General features: G+C 42.5%; 1 protein-coding gene across 1 annotated transcript in view; it reads left to right on the top strand.

Annotated features, from left to right (window-relative positions):
- LOC140736087 (peroxidasin homolog) overlaps positions 1-27,607 on the top strand; it is a 232,962-nt gene that overhangs the window by 187,799 nt on the left and 17,556 nt on the right. Inside the window, exons 15-19 of the mRNA XM_073061837.1 lie at positions 3,452-3,560; positions 7,108-7,265; positions 10,056-11,559; positions 13,303-13,437; positions 15,356-15,564. Of these exons, the coding sequence (XP_072917938.1) occupies positions 3,452-3,560; positions 7,108-7,265; positions 10,056-11,559; positions 13,303-13,437; positions 15,356-15,564 (2,115 nt within the window). The remainder of the gene's footprint in view (positions 1-3,451; positions 3,561-7,107; positions 7,266-10,055; positions 11,560-13,302; positions 13,438-15,355; positions 15,565-27,607) is intronic.

Below are 27,607 nucleotides of genomic sequence, written 5' to 3'. Positions count from 1 at the left end.
AGTCATCACTTTCAGGGGTTTCAGCCTCGTGTCCATACCCAATAATCAGCACAGCTTATCCATGAAGAAGCAAACTTTCACTGTGAGTGAGGACTGCTGTGGCGATACTTGAGCAAAGATCCTGAGTCGCTCCTCATGGCGTCCAACACTTCAAACAAGTTGTAGGTAGGCTTTCAGTTCATAACAACAATCTATATCACTCCTTCAGCCTCTAACATTGTTTCCCAGTCTTCCCTCCTGCCCTTCCTCCACCACAATCACACGAATGTCCTTGCTCCACCATCCCAGCCCAAAATATTAATGTCATCAGAATCAGATTTAATATCACCGGCGTATGTCATGAAATTTGATAACTTTGTGGCAGCAGTACAATGCAATATATATTAATAGAAAAGAAAATGTGAATTACAGTAAGTACATATATATAAAATAGTTAAATTAAGTACTGCAAAAATAGAAATAAAATAAGTAGTCAGGTAGTGTTCATGGGTTTAATGTCCATTCAGAAATAAGATCTGACCACTCCTCTCCTCCCAGTAACTAATCATGTACATGCATATGGAACAAATTTGCCATTGACATTGATTCTCAGCCTGGGTGAGATAGGTGAAGAGGTTTAGAAAGCCTAACAACTCACACAAAATGCTGGAAGAACTCAGCTGTCCACACAGCATCTATGGAATAGAATAAGCAGTCGACATTTCAGGCCGAGACCCTTCATCGGGACTGGAGGAGAACAAATAAGGTCAGAATAAGAAGGTGGGGAGGGTGGGGGAAGGAGAGGAAGAAATACAAGGTGGTAGGTGATAGGTGAAACTGGGAGATGGGGAGATGTGAAGTAAAGAGCTGGGAACTTGATTGGTGAAATAGATGGAGAAAGGGGAGTCTGTTAGGAGAGAACAGAAGGCCATGGAAGAAAGGGAATGGGGAGGAGCAGCAGAGGGAGGTGATGGGCAGGTAAGCAGATAAAGTGAGAGAGGGAATTGGAAATAGGGAATGGTAAAGGGGAGGGTAGCATAACTGGAAGTTTGAGAAATCGATGTGTAAGCTATCGGGTTGAAAGCTACCGAAACAGAATATAAGATGTTGTTCCTCCAATCTGAGTGTGGTCTCATCACAGCAGTAGAGGAGGCTGTGGACTGACATGTCAGAATGGGGATGGGAAGAAGAATTAAAATGAGTGGCCACTAGGAAATCCTACTTTTTCTGGTTTTTTCTACTTTTTCTCCCAATCTACGTTGGGTCTCGCTGATATACAGGAGGCCACACCAGGAGCCACCGGATACAGTAGGTGACCCCAATGTACTCACAGGTGAAGTGTCGCCTCACCTGGAAGGACTGTTTGGGGCACTGAACGGCAGTGAGGGAGGAGATGTAGGGGCAAGTGTAGCACTTTTTCCGCTTGCAAGGATACATTCCAGGAGAGAGGTCAATGGGGAGGAACGAATGGACAGGGGAATCACATAGGGAGCGATCCCTGCAGAAACCAGAAAGTGGGAGGAGAGAAAGATGTGCTTGGTGGTGGGATCCCATTGGAAGTGGCGGAAGTTACTGAGAATTATGTGCTGGACACAGAGGCTGGTGTGGTAGGTAAGGACAAGAGGAACCCTATCCCTGGTGGGATGGTGTGAGGATGGGGAGAGGACAGACGTGTGCAAAATGGAAAAGATGTGGGTGAGAGCAACTTTGATGGTGGAGGAGGATATCTTCTTTGTTTTGGAATGAAAACCCTCATCCTGCGAGCAGATGTGGTGGAAACGGAGGAATTAAGAAATGGGGATGGCATTTTTACAAGAAACTGGGTGGTAAGAGGTATAGTCCTGGTAGCTGTGAGAATCAGTGGGTTTATAAAATATATCGGTGGATAAGCTGTCTCCAGATATAGAGACAGAGAGGTCAAGAAAGGGAAAGGAGGTATTGGAAATGGACCAGGTGAATTTGAGGGCAGGGTGGAAGTTGGAGGCAAAGTTGATGAGCTGTGCATGGGTGCAGGAAGCAGCGCCAATTTAGTTGTCAATGTAGCGAAGGAAAAGTTGGAGGCTGATACCGGTGTAGACTTGGAACATTGACTGTTCCTCGTAGCTAACAAAAAGGCAGGCATAGCTGGGACCCATGCGAGTACCCATGGCTACACCTTTTGTTTGAAGGAAGTGGGAGAAATTATTGAGAGTGAGGACCAGTTCTGCCATACGGAGGAGAGTGGTGGTGGAAGGGAACTGGTTTGGTCTAATGTGAAGAAAGAAACAGAAAGCTTTGTGGCCTTCCTGATGGAAGATGGAGGCGTGTAGGGACTGGAGATCCACAAAGCCTCATTTTCCCTACCAAAAGTATAAAATACAGCAAGCATAATAATTAATATCTTAACTTGCCATAGAAGTAAGCATGAATGTTCATTGCATATTTACGTGACAATGTGCATAAGTATATAAAATACATCAAAATCATGAAGTCTTAACCTCTCTTTAACATCTTTGCAAGTGTATCGAGTTATAACTCTGTTCACTCTTACTTGTTGTAACACTAGTTCATACAAAACCAGTAACACACCAAAACTACTTAGCTTAGGGGTCACTGTTAATGATATTAGCTTAATACATTCTTTTGACCTTCTAGAGCTTGCAGTCGGAGAGGTAGAAAGATGCAATGTGGAAGCAGACCCACATTATCCATACTGATCACGGTGCATCCATTTTAATACTAATACTACCAATAATCCCACATTCTCCCCACATCCCAACACCAATCATCTACATCGTAGAGGCCTGCACATTTTTATGTACATAGACATATGTAATCAAAAGTATGAATGGATTATGCAGAGACATTAACAATAAGAATTTTAAATCTGTTCATTATCATAGATACCCTGGCTTGCAACCCAGACCACTGAGACTTTAGGGGTGCCAGTGGGACTATTGATACTGACCAGCAGATAAAATATGACAAAGGAATAGCAATTTCAGTTTTTAAATTGTTAGACAGAAAAATTGGCTACAGAAGAAAAATAAACAAAATTAATTTACCATAATAGGAACATTATAAAAAGTCACTGCTAACGATTCACAGCAGGGATTATTTTAGTTTTATATTCGCATTGCAGTTTATAAATCTTGATTATTAACTGCTGTGAAACTGAATTTTACACCACTGAGGTAGTTACAGAAAACAATGGGTATTTGTGAGTTTGCCTTCATTTGCCAAGGCTCCCTCAAACACTGTTAATTGTCAGACTCCTAATTACGCCATGAATTTGAATGAGAAGGGGCCCCACAACTGAAACCAGGGTGCAAGCTGTTGAGAGACTGATAGTGTGTAAAGCTGTATGCCATCTGTTGTTTAGTGTTGTAGTTGATGCTGATGTCTGTCTTGTCCTTCATCATTTTTTTTGTGTGTAGGAAAGGAACTAAACAAGATTGTTTTTGTATGTATGTGTTTTTGATGCATTTTTCAGCCCTGGAAGGTGGGCGAACTGGTGACACCTTTGTTGAAGAGTCTCTCCAGGAAGCTATTAATAGCATTGACAGTGCAATTAATTCAACACGAAGGGATTTGTTTGACAAGTAAGGATTCAATGATCTCTAAATCTCTCGTTGACTTAAGCAAACATGTTCACAAATTCCTTCATGTGTGAAAAATGTTAAGTCTTTTGTGAGTATAAATACAGTAGATGCACACATAGTCATGAACGTTAATATTATGCTTCAGCTGTGCAAATTTTATCAAATGTATGATGATTTCAAGCACTGATTGCATTTTGTCCTTAATGTTTGTATCATGTGGTGAACATATTAAAATGACTGAGCACTGCCTCTATTTATTCAGCTGTGAACCATTCTCACGTGAATTTATTTTTAAAAATGACTCTATCTTTTAGATGTCTGATTAGAAACACATGGGGTCCTCCCAGTTTTATCACTGAGACCAAATCCTTTGATAAACCCAAATTATTTGAAATGTTACATGGAATTTGCCTGAACATTTTGGGAATGCTGTAAAATGTTTATGTACTCAGCAGTTTTTTTTCATTTTAATGCATCCATGGCAAGGAAATAATCATTTACAAATGGATCAGAATAAATATATTTTACCTGAATGATTCTTAGATGAAGGTATTAAATTATGAGGCTGAATTACATAATGATTTAATTTAACTACACAAGATTATAGTGTGATTTAACTAAAGTGTTTTGAAAAAGTTCACAGGGAAGATGGATTCAATGCATTTTCTCTGCCAGAGGAGTCCAAAATAAGAGCATGACTTTACAATTTTAAAACATTCAAAAGTAAAACTAGGTCTTCACACAAATTAGAGTAAAAAGAAGGAAATCTCACCCCTCCCAAAAAAAAACATTTGAAGTTGGGTTCTGCTGAAAATGTCAAAACTAAGAATGTTTCATGAGGCTAGGATATTAAGAGATAAGGAACCAAGTGTACTGATTGAGTGCAGATGTAGATCAGCTAGGATCTAATTGAATAATGGAACATCCTCAAGGGGGCTAGTCGCCAGTTACTAATCTGTATGTTTCCCATGAGGTTAATGTATTAACAAGATGTTGCATTCTAGCTTGTCATTTTATGAGTTCTACTTGGGTCTAGAAGGCCCATGAACAACAATAAAGCACTTTGAAACCGCAGTGTCTGTTCTGGGTCTGTTATCTAGCAGCGAACCCTGACCTCATTTGGCTCACTCAACAAAGTGATAACTGTTAACGATTCAGCTACTACTGATGGGGGAGTTCTGTAGAAAGTAGAAGCAAAGAGTGCACTTCTCTTGCATGCAAGCTTAATTTCTTTTTGTTCAAATACTGGATGTAGAGATGTGATTTTTATTAATTAAAAAACATTTACAATGATTAGAAGATAGTAACGTGGGGTGCATTCCTAAAAGATACTGCAATGTGCCTGCAAGTCCACCCTCCAAAAGCACATTTGTAAATGTGTCAAAATGCCAATTTTTAATGAAATAACAAGTTATAGCCGTCAAATTTTAGATGGCCTTAAACTAACTAAGTCGAATTGTGCCAAGTCACCTGAGACAAGAGGGGCAATGTTTAGTGCTGATTGATGAGAATTGATTTTATACAGTGAATTGTTATGATCAGTCATGCCCTGTCTGAAACGATGGAGATGGATTGAACGGCACTGGTATTAGAAAAAAGGGAAATTGCAAGACAATGCTAGAAGAGCAGGGGAGTGCAATTAGTGTGATAACTCTTCTGACAAGGTTTCGCAGGTACAATAGATTTAATAGTTTTTCTCTGTACAATGATCTTGATAGAGTCCACGAAGTATGGTAAGAAAGGTCAGCCACTACCTGTATATCAGTCCTGCAATTCACATTTGTGAGTGTTGAGTGGAAATAGAATCAGTCTCGGCCCTCTCATTTTGTACTTCAAGTTTACTACTGCAGCCAATTAGGAATCTGATTCCTAAAGTATCAACTTACATGGAGAGCTTGAGGAGTAAAGAATCTTTTTTTAAAAAAGGTATGGTGGGATATATTTGCTGAAGGAACCAAAGGGAGCCTACCTGATATGCCTTAATGTTTAAGGTCAGAGCCTAACCTTCCATATGTAAATAACAATATTTTTTCCTTCGATGACCTCTGTATGTACAATACAGAAGGAGGTTGTTCAGCCTTCAGGTCCATGCCAGCTCCCAGTAATCCTATTTCCCAGTAGCCTTGCTGCCTCATTCTTGCACGTGTCGATCAACTCCCCTTTGATTTTATTTAACCACTTACCTATACCAAGGTTTAATTTACTGTCACTGGCATATTTGGAACACGGGAGGAAACCCATGTTCGTTACGTGGTCGGCACAACATTGTGGGCCGAAGGGCCTGTAAAGTGCTGTAGATTTTTTACGTTCTGTGTTCTAAATCAGAGCACCCAGCGAAATCCCACACAGTAATAGGGAGAATGTGCAAGCTCTGTATTGGACGGAATATACTGAAGCTTGCTGGAACCATGAGGCCTCAGCATTAATTGTTACACTGCCCAGAGTCCCTAAAACCTTCCTGGTTCTTTATCTGTAGCTTTTCTATCCACAATGTACATCCAGGAATACGTTTAAGTGCTGTTACCTCAGTTTTCAAATATGGCATGGGTCTATTTGATTTTCTCAGAAGAAATTAAATTTGCATGTTTTGTGAAGCTGTGAAATTATTATCATGATGGTTCACTTGCAGTCTTTGCATCTGTAGTTAATTAAGCATTTGGATGGTGGAAAGGCCTCATCTAAATATCATCATTTTATTCTGAGTTATTAGGCTTCATGCTTTGTTACTGCTGAGAATCTGTGCTGAGGAGCATCTCAAAGATGTTTGCGTTGCTCCAGCTCCAACTCATAACAGTACTCAATTATTTAGGGTTATGCTGCACATATGCTTCAGTCACGTTTATTATGGGAAGCCTTCCTTTTACAAAACAGAGACTGTGAAGTAAACCTGGCAACAGCTGTCACAAATTATGTTCACACTGAGTCGAGCAAGTGGTCTCCGTGAACACTGAAGATTCCTCCTCTGCAATGGAGGACCAACCGTATTGCTGTATACAAGCGTTATACATGATGTCTAGGTGGGCAGCTAATGATTACTTGCATAGCATTGTACAGATGGAGGCCATTTGGCCCATCAGGTCTGCGCTAGTTCCTGGCCAATCAACCCCTCCGGCCCCACTCCCTCTTATTTTCCATGTAACCTCTTCTCCCTGACAAATCTATCAACTATTCTTTGGATCTGAGTCACATGCCTAAATTAAGGGATTATCATTCTATCAGAATGCCCTTTGGATATGGAAGAGAAACTGGAGCATTCAGTGGAAACACACATGCTCACACATATCCATCCTCTCCATCGTCTTCACCCTCGATCAGGATGGAACCTGGCTCCCTGGGGTAATGAGGCAACACCACCTGGCCACTAAACAGTGTTTGATCCTACAGCAATTGATCTTGGAAGATAGTGTTTGTGGAGCCTGTGCTCTCGCAGTAAATCCTAAATATCTGTCTATGCACACCAAACACTTTCTCATGTTGTGATAAATAATATTCTAGCCTGTCACTAGCTAAGTATTTCAAAATTGAAGTTGTGGCTTGTATTTGACAGGCGCCCACGCACCCCAAATGACCTGCTGGCCTTATTCCGTTACCCGCGTGACCCCTATACTGTGGAGGCAGCAAGAGCGGGTGAAATCTTTGAGAGAACTCTTCAGTTGATTCAGGAGCATGTTCAACAAGGACTAACCGTGAACCTTAACAATATAAGTACGTGACAAGAGAAAATCATGTGATGATGGTAAAGCTTTTGCACCAATCCGTTACTTGCATAGTACAGGTATATGATGACATGAAGTATCGTGTCCAATTTCCAACAATGTGGGAACTTTGCCAAAGCTACATTAAGTAACTTGGAAATCTTTAGTATGTATGTTTTTGTTTTATAGTTTGGAAGTTTCTGGGGGAAATAGATACTGAAGTTTAAAATTCCATGAAACGCCATTACACAGGATATATGCCAGTAGCCCTTCTGTGTACTCCTCAGCTAGGGAAACACCTCCTAACCTGTGCCTAAGCAGTACTTTGGGAATACCTTTACTGTAGTGCTTCAGGAGCATATATTTCCATCTTCCTCTAAGGTGAATGGGCACTGTCAACCACCCCAACAGCCCAAAAAGAAATAAAACATTTCACCTATAAATCGTCAGTTTCAACTGGAAGCCAAAGGACATCCTAAATAGTACTGAACAAATTGAAGGAGAAAAGAACAGATATGTGTCTCACAGCTTGCTGTAGTGTAAAGTTAAAATGGCAAACAACTGGGACAAAAGGTTTTTTAAAGAGGATTAAATAAAAGAGTTGTGATTAATCATACTAAAATAATTGAAATAAGCCAAAGAAAATAGATCAAAAGAAAATGAAGTGTGTTTATTCACAAAATGAAAGCGCTCACAGAAAAGATGCAAATGATAAAAGCCAGAATTAATGTGTCCGATGCTGAGCATAACAGAGAAAGTAAAACATTAGGATTAGAAAAATAGCCGATAGACCCAATAAACCCAATTCCACTTCCTCTCTTTTCATCAAGTTCTTTGATCCCATCTCCATTATAATCTTATTATCTGTATGCCATTTTAAAAGCTTTCTCCCTGGCAATTTATAATTTCATTACCCTTTGAATTACAGAATGTCTTGATATGTTTGCATAATTTTAATATGTGTTCTCATGCCAACTGTAACAGAGACCAGTGTGCCTATATCAGCTTCACTAGAGCTTTTTTTAGCATTGAAAGCTCTAGATTCTATTAAAATACTGAGACTAACTTCAAACACGAGGAAATCTGCAGATGCTGGAAATTCAAACAACACACACAAAATGCTGGTGGAACACAGCAGGCCAGGCAGCATCTATAGGGAGAAGCACTGTCGACGTTTTGGGCTGAGACCCTTCGTCAGGACTAACTGAAAGGAAAGATAGTAAGAGATTTGAATGCAGGAGGGGGAGGGGAAAGTGCGAAATGATAGGAGAAGAACGGAGGGGGTGGGGTGAAGCTGAGAGCTGGAAAGGTGATTGGCAAAAGGGATACAGAGCTGGAGAAGGGAAAGGATCATGGGACGGGAGGCCTAGGGAGAAAGAAAGGGGGAGGGGAGCACCAGAGGGAGATGGAGAACAGGCAGAGTGATAGGCAGAGAGAGAGAGAAAAAAGGAGGGGGGAAGACTAAATACATCAGGGATGGGGTAAGAAGGGGAGGAGGGGCATTAACGGAAGTTAGAGAAGTCAATGTTCATGCCATCAGGTTGGAGGCTACCCAGCTGGTATATAAGGCGTTGTTCCTCCAACCTGAGTGTGGCTTCATCTTGACAGTAGAGGAGGCCATGGATAGACATATCAGAATGGGAATGGGACGTGGAATTAAAATGTGTGGCCACTGGGAGATCCTGTGAGACTAACTTCCTAGTTCTTTTAGGCTGTCCCATGCCACTGTACCTTTCTAAATCCAGTATATCCTGCCTTGGTGTTGGAGGCTGGATCTACACCAATTACATTTAACTAATACAATGATACAGATGTTTTTGCATCTGCATGGAATAAGTTATTATCCCTGTATCATTTTGGCTGCCTCCAAACTGTGTTAACTGAGACTCCTAGATCTCTTTCCTAATATCTCACAGTTCTGTGTAGCAAATCCTTCTTTGTTTTCTTGCTTCCATATTAGTTAAGTTCTTCAAAATTAATAAAGTCTCTTAGAAAAGAAAAAGAAATCTACAACTTAACTCTTTCTCAACTCCAACCGAAAGTATTACCTCAAGCTAAAGAATCATTTGTGTATTATAGAACCCATTTAGTAAAAGAATAATTTTTTAAAAAATCAGTGGTAAAAAGAACCAAGTTAAAATCTCAGGTGAGTGATCCTTCATCAGAAGTAGAATGTGAGAAAAGAAGCATGTTTAAGTTGCAGAGAGAAGGTGGGCTGGAGAGAGCAGAGGAATATCTGTAATAGGGTTGAGACCAAAGTTGCCCAGGAGACACACACTGGTTAAAAAATACCTTAAACGGAAGATGAGGCATGTTATAGACCTTGGGACTTAGAACCAAATTTGATCATTTCAGAAAACCAACGTTTTCTTGTTCTTTCAGAAATAGTTCTGAGACATGGACATGAAACATTATCTCAGATGTTTTCTCCCCACAGGTCTGGCTGACGCATAATTTTCAGCCTTCGCTTTTGTTTCTAATTCCCAGTAGCAGCTTTGTGCAGTGGGCTTTTTTCTCTCTTTCCTCGGCCTTATCGATCTGTTAACTAGGCAAATCAGGAAGTGTATCACCTGGATAACCTTATCACAGACATTCCTTTTATTGTATCCTTCCCACTTTCCTACAACTTCAAATACACTGCTTTCTCACTTTCTCCGTTCTAATGAAAAGTTAGATGTTAAATTTCCTCACTCTGCCAATGGTGCCTGATCTGCGGATTATCTCCAACATTTTTTATTTGATTCCAGTATCTGTGATTTTTTACATTGTTGTTTCTGATGTTTTAACATTTCATCTTCAGGTTACCGTTATAATGATCTGGTCTCTCCACGATACCTTAACATGATTGCCAATATCTCAGGCTGTATAACTCACAGACGGTCCCCTGACTGCATGAATATTTGCTTTCACCTGAAGTACAGAACACATGATGGCACCTGCAATAACCTGCAGCACCCGATGTGGGGAGCATCACTTACTGCTTTTGAAAGACTTCTCAAGCCTGTATATGAAAACGGGTTTAACCTTCCCAGAGGCTCCAGTGTGAACCCAGATGAGAGCAGGCACCCTCTTCCACTACCTCGCCTGGTTTCCACCACAATGATTGGCACCGAAGCAATCTCTCCTGATGACCAATATACGCACTTGCTAATGCAGTGGGGCCAGTTTCTAGACCATGACCTGGACCTGACAGTGGCAGCGCTTAGCATGTCTCGGTTTTCCGACGGGGAGCCATGCAACAAATTCTGCACCAATGATCCTCCGTGCTTTCCAGTTTTAATCCCAGATGATGATCCTCGTGTGAAGAATGGCCGGTGCATGTTCTTTGTGCGTTCTAGTCCCGTGTGTGGCAGTGGGATGACTTCCCTGCTTATGAACTCAGTTTACCCAAGGGAGCAGATCAATCACTTGACATCCTATATCGATGCCTCAAATGTTTATGGAAGTACAGAACATGAGTCACAAGAGTTAAGGGATCTAACCATTCAACGTGGTTTGTTAAAGACTGGTCAGGTTGTCCCAAAATCTGGCAAGCATTTGTTGCCTTTTGCCACAGGCCCGCCAACAGAGTGTATGAGGGATACGAATGAGAGCCCTATTCCATGCTTCCTTGCTGGCGATCATAGATCCAATGAGCATATTGCTTTGACTGCAGTGCACACCTTGTGGTTCCGGGAACACAACCGCATTGCAGAAGAGCTTCTGAAGCTCAATCCACATTGGGATGGTGATACCATTTATCATGAAGCACGCAAAATAGTTGCTGCACAAATGCAGCACATCACATATGAACACTGGCTAACCAAAATCTTGGGAGACGTTGGAATGAAAATGCTAGGGGACTACAAGGGCTACAATCCAAATATCAATGCTGGAATTGTCAATGCTTTTGCAACAGCAGCTTTTCGCTTTGGTCACACTCTTGTCAATCCGATTCTCTATCGCTTAAATGAATCCTTCCAGCCAATTCCTGAAGGACACCTTCCACTGCACAAGGCTTTCTTCTCGCCATTCAGACTTATCCAAGAGGGTGGCATAGATCCACTTCTTCGTGGGCTGTTTGCTGTGGCTGGAAAAATGAGGGTTCCAACTGAACTTTTGAATTTGGAACTCACAGAGAAGTTGTTTTCCATGGTGCATGCTGTCTCCCTGGATTTGGCAGCCATGAATATCCAGCGTGGACGTGATCATGGAATACCTCCCTACAACGACTATAGAGTTTTCTGTAACCTCACGTCAGCACACGATTTTGAGGATTTAAAAAATGAGATCAAGAACCCAGAGATTCGAAAAAAGCTAGAAAGGTAAGTGGACAAAATACCATACAACTTTTGTAATAGAACATGTGCTCCTATTGTACTGAGTATGAAAAATAAAATTACTCCAACTTTTCCACTTGTCACTCCAAGAGCACTGTGTAACATTACTGCACAGGATGAAGTATAAATTGGAATACTCCATCTACACTAGCATTATTGACCCATGCAAAATATCCTTCTCTTTCCCATTTTGATTATTGTCACTGTATCCTTGGGAAAAATCTCCCACCCTGGAGTAAATTATATTCAATCTTTTATCGACTGGTCAATGTTGACTAGGCATGGGAACTTAACAGCTTGAACACATACCATCTTAGACTGAGGAATCTGCCTAAAAACAAAATGGCATTTGCCAAAGCATGTTGTATTCACCTGGTCCCTTCGATCAACATTTATGTTTGTTCCAAGTTACTTGGTTTCAGAATGGGCCTACAAATGAAATTGATGGTTTTCCCAATCTCCTCTTAGTTTGACTCGTGCAACGACTCCTTGACAGTGTTGCTTTCCTGATAATCCTCATGCTGTGTTTTAATTATGTTGAGATTATTTCAAGGGAGTTATAGGCAGAATAAGCAGGACACTATTGATAGGCAATGGTTGTCAGACTGTTTACAGATAAAGTCATAATCAGGAAATAAAAATCTTTATTTGAAAGGCACTCTGATTCTTTTTAAGGATCACCTCCCCTTTTACACGTAAATAGGTATCTGTCCACATTTGTCATTGTATGTTTTAGATAGGAAACGTTCTGTTTATAGATCATTTATCAAAGCTTATACAGACTGTATTCACACTATTGAAATTGTTTGCAACATGTGGTCATTAGGAAGTACTTCAAAAATGTAAATAATATGTCTAGCTCTATATTGACTTATTTGTTTAATTTGCATAATGTTGTTTAATATGCAAATTGGACGTTCATTGATTCAATTAGGATAAATTGCTGATTTCGGTCAGAAATGATTTCTGATTAAGTTGGCACCACCAAACTTGTGTGACAGCTTCTGGTAGTCAAAAAGACAAGAAATCCAATTAAAAACATCACTTAATATTGATTGCTCCGGGCACCAAAAGTCAGGGCCCAGACAGAGAAGTTCCGATGCTCACTCAACTGGCCCAGCTGAGAGGTTTGATCCCTCTGGATGCCGAGCTGAGATCTTGAGAGTGGCTTCAGGCTGAGCAACAGAATCTGGGCCTGAAGTAAGTTGTTGGGTGGCATGGTCTAGGTCTGGAGCCTTTTGCTGCAGCTGGGTCCTACTGCGAGGTGCGAATCGCTATTTAGACAATTTAAGCGCCAGCCCAGATCGGAGGCAAGAGCCGATTTCATGCGCTCTATGTGATGCTCACCTCTCTCTCCAGGGCACCGGATGCTGCCATCTTAGTTTGATAAACCCTTTTGTTCATCGTAGAAGATGTAGAATTATTGATTTAGCCACTCTTAATCTAGTTTTGTTCTAAGACCCTGTTTAAAATGATCAATGTTACTATATATCTGATGTGACATTTTATAATTTCTCATGCTAAAATAATTTATAATGTATGTTACTTTAGTGATTGCTAGCCAGAATCACAGTTCAGCATGGAATGCCTGCATTTTGTCACACTTCCAAGCCCAATATCTTTCAAATGTTGTCTTTGAGACTGGATGCTGAAAATCTCAAGCTGGCTGATTAACATAAGTCATGTTACCCAGTAATTAATGTTAATGCTGTAATCTTAATGTTACAGGCTGTATGGCACCCCACGAAACATAGACCTATGGCCCGCTCTGATGGTGGAAGATCTGATACCCGGGACAAGGGTGGGACCAACACTACTCTGCCTGCTTAGTACTCAGTTTCGTAGACTAAGAGAGGGAGACAGGTAAATATGCAACATGTCTGTCATGGGATCAACTGAAAAAGTGTGTAATTTATATTGAAGTGTCCATAAACCGCTTCCAGATGTTTTTTATATACAATTTGAAGACTACATTCACGATGCTCTGAACACATCATCAGTGATGTATCCTGGGGTCATCAGGTGTTTCAGATCTTTCAACACCAGATAACCTCCCCCAGGTGACCCAGCCGTGGTCGATCAAAACACGACTTGTATTCAGAGAGCATGCGCTGCAGATCCCCATGGACTTGCTCTCTTCATCCACGGCCTTTCTCTGCTGCCTCAGTGAAATTGCTGATGGCTCTCTGCCTCCTTGTACCAGCGATGCCCAATGCATCGAGGGCTCTATGAGGAGACTGTCAAGTAAAGCCCTGGCAACCCACTTCAGCGGGGGCATGCACTGCCTCTGACAGTCGCTCGCATCTGGTAAGCTTCTTCTCATAGACCTCCTCTAGACGGCACTGTCAGCTCCAGCAGGATGATGTATTTTGCTGCCTCTGAGACCATAAAATCATATCAATTAATAATTGGAAAAGTTTTTGTAGACCACTGTTCAGCTTGTCAATCCCAGTAAGGTATGCTTCTTCTTACATCTAGTTTATTTTATGTTAGTGGAATACTTCATTCAGTTTTCATAGGATGTTGCAGGGATAAAAGATGAATTGTCTGTAAAGTATATTGATGCAATTTGCAGTTTGAAGGAACTGGCTGATGGAGGCACATTGTTATGTTTCAAAAATGCTGTAAAACCATCTTGGGCTGAACACATTTTACAGAGCGATCTTGACCTCTTAAACTTCAAACGAATCATGAAAACTTCTCGTAGGGTGTGATTTTATAAATAGCCTTTCAGAATCTTGCATTGTGTTCCATTCTAAAAAAATGGCAGTAATCAAACAGAGAACACAAATAACAAAATCTATTTGGTTCACATAAACTCATCCTGGCCTTATCTCTTCATCTGTTTTTTACATGTTACTGCAGAAGACGAGATCAGGGCTTTAAAAAGGATTTAGTTTCAACACCATACCTACATCTCCTGCTAGTAAATTTTACCCTTACAATTCCGCACTACCACCACCAATTAGTATCCCCCTGCCCCACGTTGAATCATGCATCCTTTTGTTTGACTGTATGTTTTTGCTGAACCTTGTTAGGATGGAAATAGAAAACATATCTACACCAGACTTTGTGCTAACTGAGAGCCTGCATGCTCAAATGCTTTCTGGATGGACATGCGATGTTTGGCTCAGGAATGTTGAAGCAAACTGTAGTCTCTTTAATAGTCCAAAGACAGAATGAGGTAGTCTTTGTCTGTCTGATTCAGCATTGCAATGGTTAGCATAACTAAAAAAGAAAGTCCTGCATTTAAGATAGCACTACTTGCACAGCCTGAAGTATTTTGAACTGTTCTCCAGCTGGTAAACTGGATTTGTTAATAAACCCATTCTTTCGTAGTTTTACATTATCATTGAGTGTACTTTTAAGACAGCTTGAATCTAAGTTATGGAAGATCAAAGTATTCAGGTTCTGAGGAAAAGAATGTCCAAGATGTCTCTGAAAGCTTTCAAATGAAAGCTTGCATCAGTAAACTTTATTTGGGCTGTTAATCACTTAATGATTGTGACAACTTAAAATGATCTCTTAATGAGTTTCTTTAATATTATGGTAAAGCAATTTTACCAACATTTTAGACATCTAGGCAAAACTCTGTTAGTTGCTTTTAATTGTTAAGTCGGTACCATTGCCGAAACTCCCAGTAGAATAGTTAACAGGTTGGGATCTTGGTGAGCAATTTTTTAAACTTCTTGTGAACTTTCCACTGGGGTCAAAGACAAGGTACACTCACAATGTACAAAATCTTTTTTGAGAATTGCTGAGATGATTTTTATTTGCTCAGATTCTGGTATGAAAACCCAGGAGTCTTCACCCCAGCCCAGTTGACTCAGATAAAGCAAGCTTCGCTTGCACGAGTCATTTGTGACAACGGCGACAACATCCAGCAAGTTCAACCTGATGTCTTCAGAGTGGCAAATTATCCTCAGGGCTTTGTCAACTGCAGGGAAATTCCTCAAATCGACCTGCGGATGTGGCAGGACTGCTGTGAAGGTAAGCTTCAGTAAATATGAACTATCTTTAGTTAAAGGCCCATTTGACTTGATTGACCTGCAGTTATTAAGTTTATTTGTTTAGAGAAAAAGTACCCTCAGAGCAATGTTTTAAGCAGTATTCAGTTTCCAAGATCCAACTAAGGTAACCAGCTCACCATTTCATGCAGAGGCTAGGTCATAAGGCCAGGATGATGTCAGTCTCAGCTGGCTTTTAAAGGGTCACAGAAAGGAAGTTAAAGCAACTCACCTGTTGCAATGGAAAATTTGTTTGATTTTTCTCCCATGTAGACGATGAGAACAGCCACTGGAGAAATGGGTGATAAAATGCTTACCATTATAGAGGACATATTAGTTCAGAGGCAAGTGAAAACGTATTTTCTGGCTGGTGTGGTGTGGCCTTTTATATATTGGTGAGACCTGATGCAGACTGGGAGACCGTTTCGCTGAACACCTACGCTCTGTCTGCCAGAGCAAGCAGGATCTCCCAGTGGCCACACATTTTAATTCCACGTCCCATTCCCATTCTGATATGTCTATCCATGGCCTCCTCTACTGTCAAGATGAAGCCACACTCAGGTTGGAGGAACAACACCCTATATACCAGCTGGGTAGCCTCCAACCTGATGGCATGAACATTGACTTCTCTAACTTTCATTAATGCCCCTCTTCCCCTTCTTACCCCATCCCTGATATATTTAGTTTTTTTCCCCCCTCCTTTTTCTCTCTCTCTCTCTGCCCATCACTCTGCCTGTTCTCCATCTCCCTCTGGTGCTCCCTTCCCCCTTTCTTTCTCCCTAGGCCTCCCATCCCATGACCTTTCCCTTCTCCAGCTCTGTATCCCTTTTGCCAATCACCTTTCTAGCTCTCTGCTTCATCCCACCCCCTCCGGTCTTCTCCTATCATTTTGCATTTTCCCCTCCCCCTCCTACTTTCAAATCTCTTACTATCTTTCCTTTCAGTTAGTCCTGACGAAGGGTCTCGGCCTGAAACGTCGACAGCGCTTCTCCCTATAGATGCTGCCTGGCCTGCTGCGTTCCACCAGCATTTTGTGTGTGTTGCTTGGATTTCCAGCATCTGCAGATTTCCTTGTGTTTGCCTTTTACATATTTTAATAGTCAGATTTATAGGGGATAGTGTGTTTAGAGAAAAATCTTTCAGGACTCATTTTGTATTTTGTAATGCTAGAAGTTTGTTCACTATCTTATGGTTCCAGTGTGGAAGAAGCTCATTAAATGGTGCTGTTTCAGTATGGAGGACTGTGTTCCCCATGTCAGAGATAAACCACAGGAATATGTGATCATTGACCCATTCAGGTAGTTCATTCCTCCGTTCAATTCTTCCATTGCTACTTCACCTTCAGTATTGTTCCACCATATTCCTTCATCATCTCTCAGTCTCAGTTCAAATGAAGTATGGAGGGTGGTTGCTTGTTTTCAAGGTAATCTTCTGAACATGCGGACTGCTTGAGAAGTGAGCCTCTTAATAAGCAAATCCTGAATTACCCATCTGGGCATCATATCATTTCTTAACTTGGTGAGAAGACATTGTACTGGAAAATTCCCAAAGAAACCACCACCCTTGTCCCGCTACTCTTGCTCTGGTGCTCTCTGCAGGCCCTCAGCCCTGGATCTCTTAACTGCTTTGCCTCTTGCGCTGGCTCCTGTGTGTCATTGCCAGATCATACAGTGTATCACATTTGTATATGTGCTGCCTGATCTAAATCTTACCGGAATGGAGAAGTATGCCCATTGAACTTTTACTCCGTAATCTGAGCACAAAACGGACTGTTGGAGGTGTTCTCTATTATTTGTTATCTGAGTCTGCTGTGTGAAGCATCCAAATATCAGCAATGTGACATTTTAATTTCAGTTTGTTGGAAAGCCACAATCTATTATGCTTACGTTGTCCATTATTTGTTCAACAAATGTCATTTTCTAGAGCTAGGTGCTCCAGTTTATGCCAGTAAAGGTAGGAGCACAAATTTAAAATAATTTGCATCATTATGTATGGACCAAACTTTGGGCAGCCATTGGACAAGCTAACGTAGGTTGTCAGAAGTTCTCACCCAATTTTGTGGTTGGTACGATTTGGTCTGTTGGTCACTATTGTGATTTGTTTTGGGTAAAATCAATGAAAAAAGCAGTGCAATGTGATCCAATTTAATGCATCTACTGGTGAATAATGTACTGATTTCTGGGGAATAGAAACCAGAATCAGAATCAGGTTTAATATCGCCAGCATGTGTTGTGAAATTCGTTAACTTAACAGCAGCAGTACAATGCAATACATGATAACATAGAAAGAATAAATAAATAAATAAAATAAGTAAACCAATTACAGTAAGTATGTATATTGAATAGATTAAAAATAGTGCAAAAACAGAAATAATATATATTAAACAAAATGTGAGGTAGTGTTCATGGCTTCAAGGTCCAGTTAGGAATTGGATGGCAGAGGGGAAGAAGCTGCTTCTGAATCGCTGATTGTGTGCCTTCAGGTTTCTGTACCTCCTTCCTGACAGTACCAATGAAAAGAGGGCATACCATGGGTGATGGGGGTCCTTAATAATGGACAGTGAGGCACTGCTCCTTGAAGATGTCTTGGGTACTACGGAGGCTAGTACCCAAGTTGGAGCTGACTAATTTTACAACATTCTGCAGCTTCTTACGGTTTGTGCAGTAGCCCCTCCACACCAGACAGTGATGCAACCTGTCAGAATGCTCTCCACGGTACATCTATAGAAGTTTTCAAGTGTCTTAGTTGACAAACCAAATCTCTTCAAACTCCTAATGAAATATAGCAGCTGTCTTGCCTTCTTTATAGCTGTATTGATATGTTGAGACCAGGTTAGATCCTCCAAGATCTTGACACAACATATCTCAGGTGTCTGCATACCTACTGATGGTGTCCTTCTGGAATATTAGAAATCAAACAGAAATCAAGGAAGTTTGATGCTTACTGGGAATTCCAAACTGAATTTATATTTATGATATGTCACATAAAATCATATTATAGTGAAATATTGCATGTTATATCACTGAGCTTATTGTAATAGCTTTAGTTTATTTAAGTATCTGAAACGCAGAAGCATAACTCATTTTTCTGTGTTTAGAACAATAATACAGGATATCAAAATTCAAAGTAAATTTATTATCAAAGTACATATACAGTATGTAACCATATACAACCCTGTGATGCATTTTCTTGCCATCATACTCAGTAAATATATAGTAGAATAATAACTATAACTGAATTATTAAGAAGGCCTCACCAACTTAGGAGTTCGACCAGTGTGCAAAAGACAAAAGCTGTGCAAATACAAAAAGAAAGAAATAATAATAATAAGTAAATACATCATAAATATCGAGAACATGAGATGGAGAGTCCTTGAAAGTAAGTTCATAGGTTGTGGGAATGTTTCAATGATTGATCAAGTGAAGTTGACTGAAGTTATCCCCTTCGGTTCAAGAGCTTGATTGTTGAGGGGTAATAACTATTCCTGAACCTGGTGGTGTGAGTCCTGAGGCTCCTGTGCCTTCTTCCCGATGGCAGCAGAGAGAAGAGAGCATGTCCTGGGTGGTGGGGGCCCCTGATGGTGGATGCTGGTTTCTTGCAATGACGTTCCGTACAGATGTGCTCAGTGGTAGGGAGGGCTTTGCCCATGATGGACTGGGCTGTATCTGCTACCTTTTATAGGGTTTTCTAGGGCATTGGTGTTTCTGTACTGGGCTGTGTTGCAACCAGTTAATATACTCTCCACTACACATCTAAAGAAGTTTGTCAAAGTTTTAGATGTCTTTTGAATCTTTGCAAACTCCTAAGGAAGTAGAGGCACTGCCATGCTTTCTCTATAATTGCACTTATGTGCTGAGCCCAGGTCACTCCTCCGAAATAATAACACCGAGGAATTTAAAGTCCTCTGATCCTCCAATGAGGACTAGCTCATGGACCTCGCGTTTCCTCCTCTAGAAGTCAATAATCAGTTCCTTGGCCTTGCTGACTTAGATATATGAACCTGACTGAAAGTATAATTTCCATTTAAAAGTCATTCTGGCTTTGAGAAATACAAAATAATGGCCAGTATTGTTTTATGCTCCTCAATGTACAAAATGTTTATGGATAATAAAAAAAATGGAGGGTTATGTAGAAGGGAAGGGTTAGATTGATCTTAGAGTAATTAAAAGGTTGGCACAACATTGTGGGCCAAAAGGTCTGTCCTACGCATTAATGTTCTATGTTAAATTCTACTCACGCTTTTGGTTCTGACTACAGTTAATGATTATATGCATAATTCCTCACATTGGGCAAAACATTATGATTTATTTAAAGAACTATTAGAAAGCACAATCTATCCCTTTCTGAGCTGTGAACTGTTCTCATCTCTGCAGCTGTATGAAGCGGTGGCTGATGCGTTTTTGTGAATAAGGTTTTCCTTTATGTACAGCTTCAGTGCTGACAGTGCCACACTACTAAGAAGTATTTATAATTTTAATAGAATAACTTGAAGGAATGTTCTAGTTTTACTTGATTACACTATAGAATAAATATTGGCTTGACATGTTTTAAATTAAAACATTGTGTCAAGCTACAATTCCCAGATTCAAGAAACATGTGATTTTGAACAAAGTATCAGCTTTGTGGATGGAAGCCAATTGGCACATGTACTAAAACACTGCCCTGCGGTGTTCTTGCTTCCACCTAGTGGCACGAACAAAAATAGATTTGACAAAGCAGTGTTTAAAAAAACATTTTGAGAAGTTGCTTGTCAGATGCATTGAAGTTAATTGAGACTCAAAGTTAGTATCCACATATGAGGTAAGAAACCTGTAACCTTTGTTAGCATGCTCTCCTTTTCTATCTTTCAAATAAATTGTGTTCCTAAGAACAAATACAACTTGTATCTGTATAGCAATTAGCAAAGGTCCATTTGGTCTTCACTGGAGTGCTATCAAGTAAAATTCAATACCAATATACAAGAACAATTTTGGACATATTTAGAAACAGCTCATCAAAGATATAGGGTTTTTGGGATATTGTGGATGAGGATGATGAATAGGAGGCAAAGAAAATCGGAGAATGATTGCCGTTTCTTAAGACTTGAACAGTTGATTATTATTGGCGTGACAATTAAACTTGGGATGTCCAAGAAACCAGAATTGGAGGAGCAAGGAGATCTTGCAGGGTTCTAAGCAGTAAAGATAGTGTTTGGACAAAGACACAGGTACAAGAACGGGGATTTTAAATCAAGGTGGTTGGCAACAAAGTAGGAGTTAAGTGAAATTATAGGAGTAACAGAGCTCAGATCTATGAAAGGTGTAAAATGAGAGGCCCACTAGGCAGCCTTTAAACTAGCCATATTCAGAGCTTACAGAGGCATGGATGAAGGGGTTTCAGCAGGTGAACTGAACCGGGGCAATATTATGGAAGGAAGCAGTCTTGGTCATATAAGCAAGTCAGGTGTGTCCACTGCAAATGATATTGTTCAGCATCTGATAGTGACTCGAGACAGAAGACACTTGCCAGCGTTTAATCCTGCTCTTCCAAGGCTAGATCTCAGAATAAGTTAAGTGCTAGAGCATCAGTCAAGAAAGGTGGTTGTGCTAGTTGGTGTAGCTATGGATAATGCCATCCAGGGGGAGGATGGAACTGAGTAATGGTTTCTCCTCCCACTCTTGTCCTTCTATTGCCGGAGATTCCTGAGGATGTACTTGAGAGGTAACAGCACAGGAATGGGAAGAAAAGCCTTGTACCTGTGACTGCAGAAATAAAATTGGAAAAATATGAGTCCCACCCATTTGGATGCTGGAGAAATGGGATTAGAGAAGGTATGAGCAGCTGTGTCAAAGCCTGCAGGCTAATCTAGAATAATAAGAATCTTTATTTCGTCAGTGTCACTGAGAAATAAAATTTCATCTATAGCTTTAGCAAGAGTAGACTGGTACTGCACCAGAGGAAGGAACCTGATTTGAGTTTCAAAAATAAGGCTGCAGGAACGTGTGCATGTACAGTATTTGAAAGATGACAGCGCATTAAAGGAATTTGCAAAGAGAAGGGCGTTTGGAGTGGGAGCAATAGTTCTAAAGAGCAGAGGGTGGTCAGGGAGAGGGATTACAGAGGGAATGATTTGACTAGAAGGAAAAGAGTGTGCAGGAAGAAGAGAAAATCTTCATGATTAGGTGGGAGAGTGAACTGAGTAGAAATATAATCACGGGTGTGGGAGGTGGATCTCATGGACAAAATGGGCTCTCAATATTTGCAAACATCTGGCAAAAGGTTTTGAGTATTGTGTTCAATTCTGATTGCCTCATAAAAGGAAGCACGTGGAAGCTTCAGTGAAAGGGCAGAGGCAATTTACCAGTATTCTGCCAAGATCAGAGAAAATATCTTATGAGGAAAGGTTGGGCGAGCTAAGGCTTTTCTCTTTGAAGCAAAGGAGGACTTGATAGAGGGATTTTTTTAACAAAATACACTTCATTCATAATAAAAATGGCAAAAGTACACCAGTCTTTACATACATGGTCAATGCTTCCCCTACTGTTCTATTTCATTCACACATATTAATTGCAATGGGGTGGTATACTAATTGAAGGGCTTCCTTCCCTCACCCAGCACCTCCCTCTGCAGGTACTACTGCAGCCTGGAATGTGCAAATCAGCAGCTTTCCTCTACAGACGTTTCGATGTGCTGGTAGACCAACAAATTTCAGGCAGACCAAAGAGCATCTATCGCGAGGTTAATGATCTGCCAGCAGCACTTGATGTTTGTTTCTGTGGGTGCCCCTGGGAACAGCTTGTAGATCAGAGAGGCCTCTGTCACACAGTTGCTCAGGATGAAGCACAGCACAGGCCCTTTCATTTTTCTGCAGAGCCTCATCACAAACTCACAGCCCGCAAAAAGGTGAGCTACTGTCTCTTCCCCACTACACAGAGTGGACAGCCAGCACCTTATACCCAGGGTGGTCATGCCCAATACCAGATGAAATCCTTTTAGGGTGAGTGGAGGAAAGTTTAGGGGAGAAGTCAGAGGTAGGATTTAACGCAGATAGTAAGTGCTTGAAATGCACTGCTGGGAGTAGTGGTGGAGCTGATACATTAGGGACATTTAAGAAACTGTTAGATAAGCAAATAGATGAAATAAAAATGGAAGGTTATGGGTTATATAAAAGGGAATCGTGGACTGAAGGGCCTGTACTGTGCTGTCCTTTTCTATGTTCTAACATGTATTCCATTTCAGAATATTTTAGAACAAAATGTTTTGAAAAGTTTCCTCAATTGCAAAATAACATTGTTATTGGAGAGTTATGACCACCAAAAGGAAGTTCAGGTTTGTCATGTTAAATAATGCATGGACAGAAATTCCAAAGTGGCTTTCAGTATCACCACAATTAAAACCCTAAAACACTCTGTTGTCACTTTGCAGGTCAATTGCCCAGTAATTCCCTGATTCAGATCTTGATCAAAATCACTAATAACACCATCTCTCTACAGTTTACTTTTCCTCCTTAATTCATCCACAGTGTTTGACATATTAGTCTAGCTCAGGAGTTCCCTACCCGGGGTCCACAGACCCCTTGGTTAATGGTTTTGATCCCTGGCATAAAAAGAAAGTTGAGAACCCCTGGTCTAGATCATTGTCCTCAAATGTTTCTCTTCCGCAATCTTCCTCAACTACATTTATTTCCTCATTTAGCTTCTGCATCTTCACAAAAACATCCACATCATCCCCAAATCCATACAGTTGAAATATCTTAAATCCATCTGTCATTGGTCCCTTCCACATTTACATGCTTCCTCTTAATAGTGTCATTGGTGAGCAGGAGGTTACCTTGCACATACCTGACATTTATAAGTAATTATTTTCTAACTACTTGTCAAACATCCTCTGCATCTCAAATACCAGTTATTTTCACCTCCCTATCACTGTCTTCAACTGTCATATCAGTAAATCTGCAATTCTCATTGTTGAAACTTTGTTTTCCAACTTGTTTATTTAAATGTATTTTCCAGCACTCTTTCTATTTTGCATCTAATTTTCAGCACATCTGAAACTATCCTATCATGCTACATCCACTCACCCACCAAGCCAATCCATGTTTACCCATACTGGCTCTATGCATAAATAGTTTCATGTCTTCTTTCTTTCTTCAGTCTGTTATTTCCTCTAATATTCAGAACCCTGAGCTGCCTATTCTCTGCCTCTGCCTGTATTCCATTTCCTAAGCCTCCTTGAGGACCATTTTAAAATTCACCTCTCACCATGGCTATGAAAATATCATCATTTTATAGGAAAAGGATTGAAGAAAACTGATGTCACACATGGCGGCCATTTCTCCATCACATTCATACTGTTCGAAAACAGCTACCCAGCCCAATGCCGCCTTCTGATATTTTGTTGATAACCCAGGAGAATGTAGCTCTTCAAGCATACATCTACATCCAAGGAGCATTGCTTCTGAGAATGTAACACCCTTTCATGCTGTGAATTCCAAAATATCTACCTCATTGTGGAAAAATATTTCCTTAACAACCCTCTATTCCTTTTACCAATTATTTCAAATCTCTGCTCATTTTTTTTGTCCACTCTGCTAAGGGAAGTTTGCCCTCTTCATATATTTTATCTAGTCCGTTCATAACTTTATATACTTCAATTAAATCACCCCTTGGCCTCCTCTGCTCTAAAGAATTCTAGTTTTTCTAATTTTTTTGCATAGCTAATTTTACCCAGTCCTGACAACAGTCTTGTAAATCCATTAAGTTCTCTGAAATAAATTTAAAAGTACTGGAGAAACTCAGTGGGTTAGGCAAATTTATGGAAAGAAAAACAGATTTAGCTGTTCCTGGTCAATATCCCCCCATAAGCAGCTGATGACTTCAACCTGAAACATTAATTCTCTTTCCATGGACAGTGCCTGACTAGCTGAGCTATTCCAGCATTTTATATTTTCATTTCAAATTGTTATCATCTGCAGTTTTTTTCATCTTCAATTCTTTGAAGTTTTTTTAAATATTAAAAGCACTGTGCAACTGCAGATTGTTCTTGGAAAGGAAAAAGAATAAATATATTGTAGCGGTGTGCTACACGCAGCGCTAAAATAACGACACGGAGTTGGTAAACTGCAATTAAAGATAATTTTATTCGAACTTCACAGCCTTGCTTTAAAGCCTCCCTCATCCCGCCCTCCCCGGGCGCGGATGCTGTAAGGGACACGTACTCACAAACCCCCGCAGGCTTTTTCCCTTTGTTGCGGACCTGACCTTTGTGCCTGCGCACTGGCTATTTGTGAGCCAGTTCGAGTGCGCTAGGAAGTGGGTCGCCACATAACCCCTCCCCCAGAACCGGCGATACACCCCCCCAATGTCCACAGTCTGGGCCGGACCCTGTTTGGGAGGTCGGCCTCTGCGCCGTGGTGCTGGAAACTCAACCGGTTGCGCCAGGTCCACATGGGCCGGTTTGAGTTGGTCCACCGTGAAAACCTCCTCTCTCCCCCCAACGTCCAGCACGAACGTGGACCCGTTGTTCCTGAGCACCGTGAATGGCCCCTCGTAGGGCCGTTGCAGCGGTGGCCGATGCCCGCCCCGTCGTACAAACACAAACTTACAGTTTAGCAGGTCTTTGGGTGCGCAGGTCGGGTTCTGCCCATGCTGCGAAGTGGGTATGGGGGCCAGGTCACCGAGCCTCTCGCGTAGTCTGCCCAGGACTGCTGCGGGTTCTTCCTCTTGCCCCCTTGGGGCTGGTATGAACTCCCCGGGGACGACCAGGGGTGCGCCATACACCAACTCGGCCGACGAGGCGTGCAGATCGTCTTTGGGTGCCGTGTGGATGCCGAGTAGGACCCAGGGAAGCTCGTCCGCCCAGTTAGCTCCTCGCAGGCGGGCCATGAGAGCCGACTTTAGGTGACGGTGGAAACACTCCACTAGTCCGTTCGACTGTGGGTGGTAGGCAGTGGTGTGGTGCAGCTGTGTCCCCAAAAGGCTGGCCATAGCTGACCACAGGCTGGAGGTGAACTGGGCGCCTCTGTCAGAGGTAATGTGGGCCCGTACACCAAAGCGGGACACCCAGGTGGCGATCAGTGCCTGGGCGCAAGATTCGGAGGTGGTGTCCGTGAGCAGGATCGCCTCTGGCCATCTTGTGAACCGGTCCACGATAGTCAGGAGGTGCCGCGCTCTGCGTGACACTGGCAGGGGGCCCACGATATCCACGTGAATGTGGTCGAAATGCCGGTGGGTGGAGTGGAACTGCTGCGGTAGAGCTTTGGTGTGCCGCTGCACCTTGGCAGTTTGGCAGTGCATGCACGTTTTGGCCCATTCACTGACCTGCTTGCGGAGTCCGTGCCAAATGAACCTGTTGGAGACCATCCGGACGGTTGTCCTGATGGAGCGGTGCGCTAAGTTATGAATGGAGTTGAAAACACGTCGCTGCCAAGGTGCCGGGATGACGGGACGGGGCTGGCCGGTGGTGACGTCACAGAGTAGTGTCCTCTCACCTGGGCCTACGGGGAGGTCCTGGAGCTGCAAACCGGAGACTGCGGTTCTGTAACTCGGGACCTCCTCATCTGCCTGCTGTGCCTCTGCCAGCGCCTCAAAGTCTACCCCTTGGGAAAGGGCGTGAATGTTAGGGCGAGAGAGCGCGTCCGCCACGACATTGTCTCACCCGAGATGTGCCGGACATCCGTCGTGTATTCAGAGATGTAGGACAGATGGTGCTGCTGGTGGGACGACCAGGGATCGGACACCTTTGTGAACGTAAAGGTAAGCGGCTTGTGGTCCGTGAACGCGGTGAAGGGCCTACCTTCTAAGAAGTACCTGAAATGCCGGATTGCCAGGTATAGCGCCAACAGCTCCTGGTCGAAAGCACTGTATTTGAGCTCGGGTGGCCGCAGGTGTTTGCTGAAAAACGCCAGGGGTTGCCAGCGACCCTCGATGAGTTGTTCCAGCACTCCACTGACTGCCGTGTTGGATGCGTCCACTGTGAGGGCGGTAGGGACGTCCATTCTGGGGTGCACTGGCATCGCGGCGTTTGCCAAGGCTTCTTTCATTTGAATGAAAGTGGCGGCAGACTCCTCGTCCCAGGTAATGTCCTTGCCCGGACCGGACAGCAGGGCGAACGGGGGCGCATGATCCGGGCAGCTGAAGGGAGGAAGCGGTGGTAGAAATTGACCATACCTACGAATTCCTGAAGGCCTTTGATCGTGGTGGGTCGGGGGAAATGGTGGACCGCGTCTACCTTAGCGGGCAGAGGGTTTGCCCCGTCTTTAGTGATCCTGTGGCCCAGGAAGTCGATGGTGTCGAGCCCAAACTGGCATTTGGCCGGGTTGATTGTTAGACCGTAGTCACTCAGTCGGGCGTAGAGTTGACAGAGGTGGGACAGATGCTCCTGACGACTGCTGCTGGCTATGAGGATGTCGTCCAAATAGATGAATGCGAAGTCCAGGTCGCGTCCCACCGTGTCCATTAACCGCTGGAACGTCTGTGCGGCATTCTTCAGGCCGAACGGCATGTGGAGGAACTGGAAAAGGCCGAACGGGGTGATGAGAGCCGTTTTGGGGACGTCGTCTGGATGCATCGGGATTTGATGGTATCCGCGGATGAGGTCTACCTTGGAGAAGATCCATGCGCCGTGCAGGTTTGCTGCAAAGTCCTGAATGTGCGGCACAAGATAGCGGTCCGGTGTGGTAGCCTCGTTCAGCCTGCGGTAGTCGCCGCATGGTCTCCAGCCCCCTGTCGCTTTGGGCACCATGTGCAGGGGGGAGGCCCATGGGCTGTCGGACTGCCGGATGATCCCCAATTCCTCCATCCTTTTGAACTCCTCCTTCGCCAGTCGGAGCTTGTCCGGGGGAAGCCGCCGAGCACGGGCGTGGAGGGGTGGTCTCTGGGTTGGGATGTGGTGCTGTACGCCGTGTCGGGGCATGGCTGCCATGAACTGCGGTGCCAGAACTGATGGGAAATCCGCCAGGACTCTGGTGAAGTCGTTGTCGGACAGCGTAATGGAGCCGAGATGTGGGGCTGGCAACTGGGCTTCTCCCAGGGAGAACGTCTGAAAGG

The sequence above is a fragment of the Hemitrygon akajei genome, chromosome 11 (genome assembly GCF_048418815.1).
Source record: "Hemitrygon akajei chromosome 11, sHemAka1.3, whole genome shotgun sequence".
NCBI lineage: Eukaryota > Metazoa > Chordata > Chondrichthyes > Myliobatiformes > Dasyatidae > Hemitrygon > Hemitrygon akajei.
The sequence above is the reverse complement of the archived record's forward strand: the minus strand, read 5'-3'. Positions and strand labels throughout refer to the sequence as shown.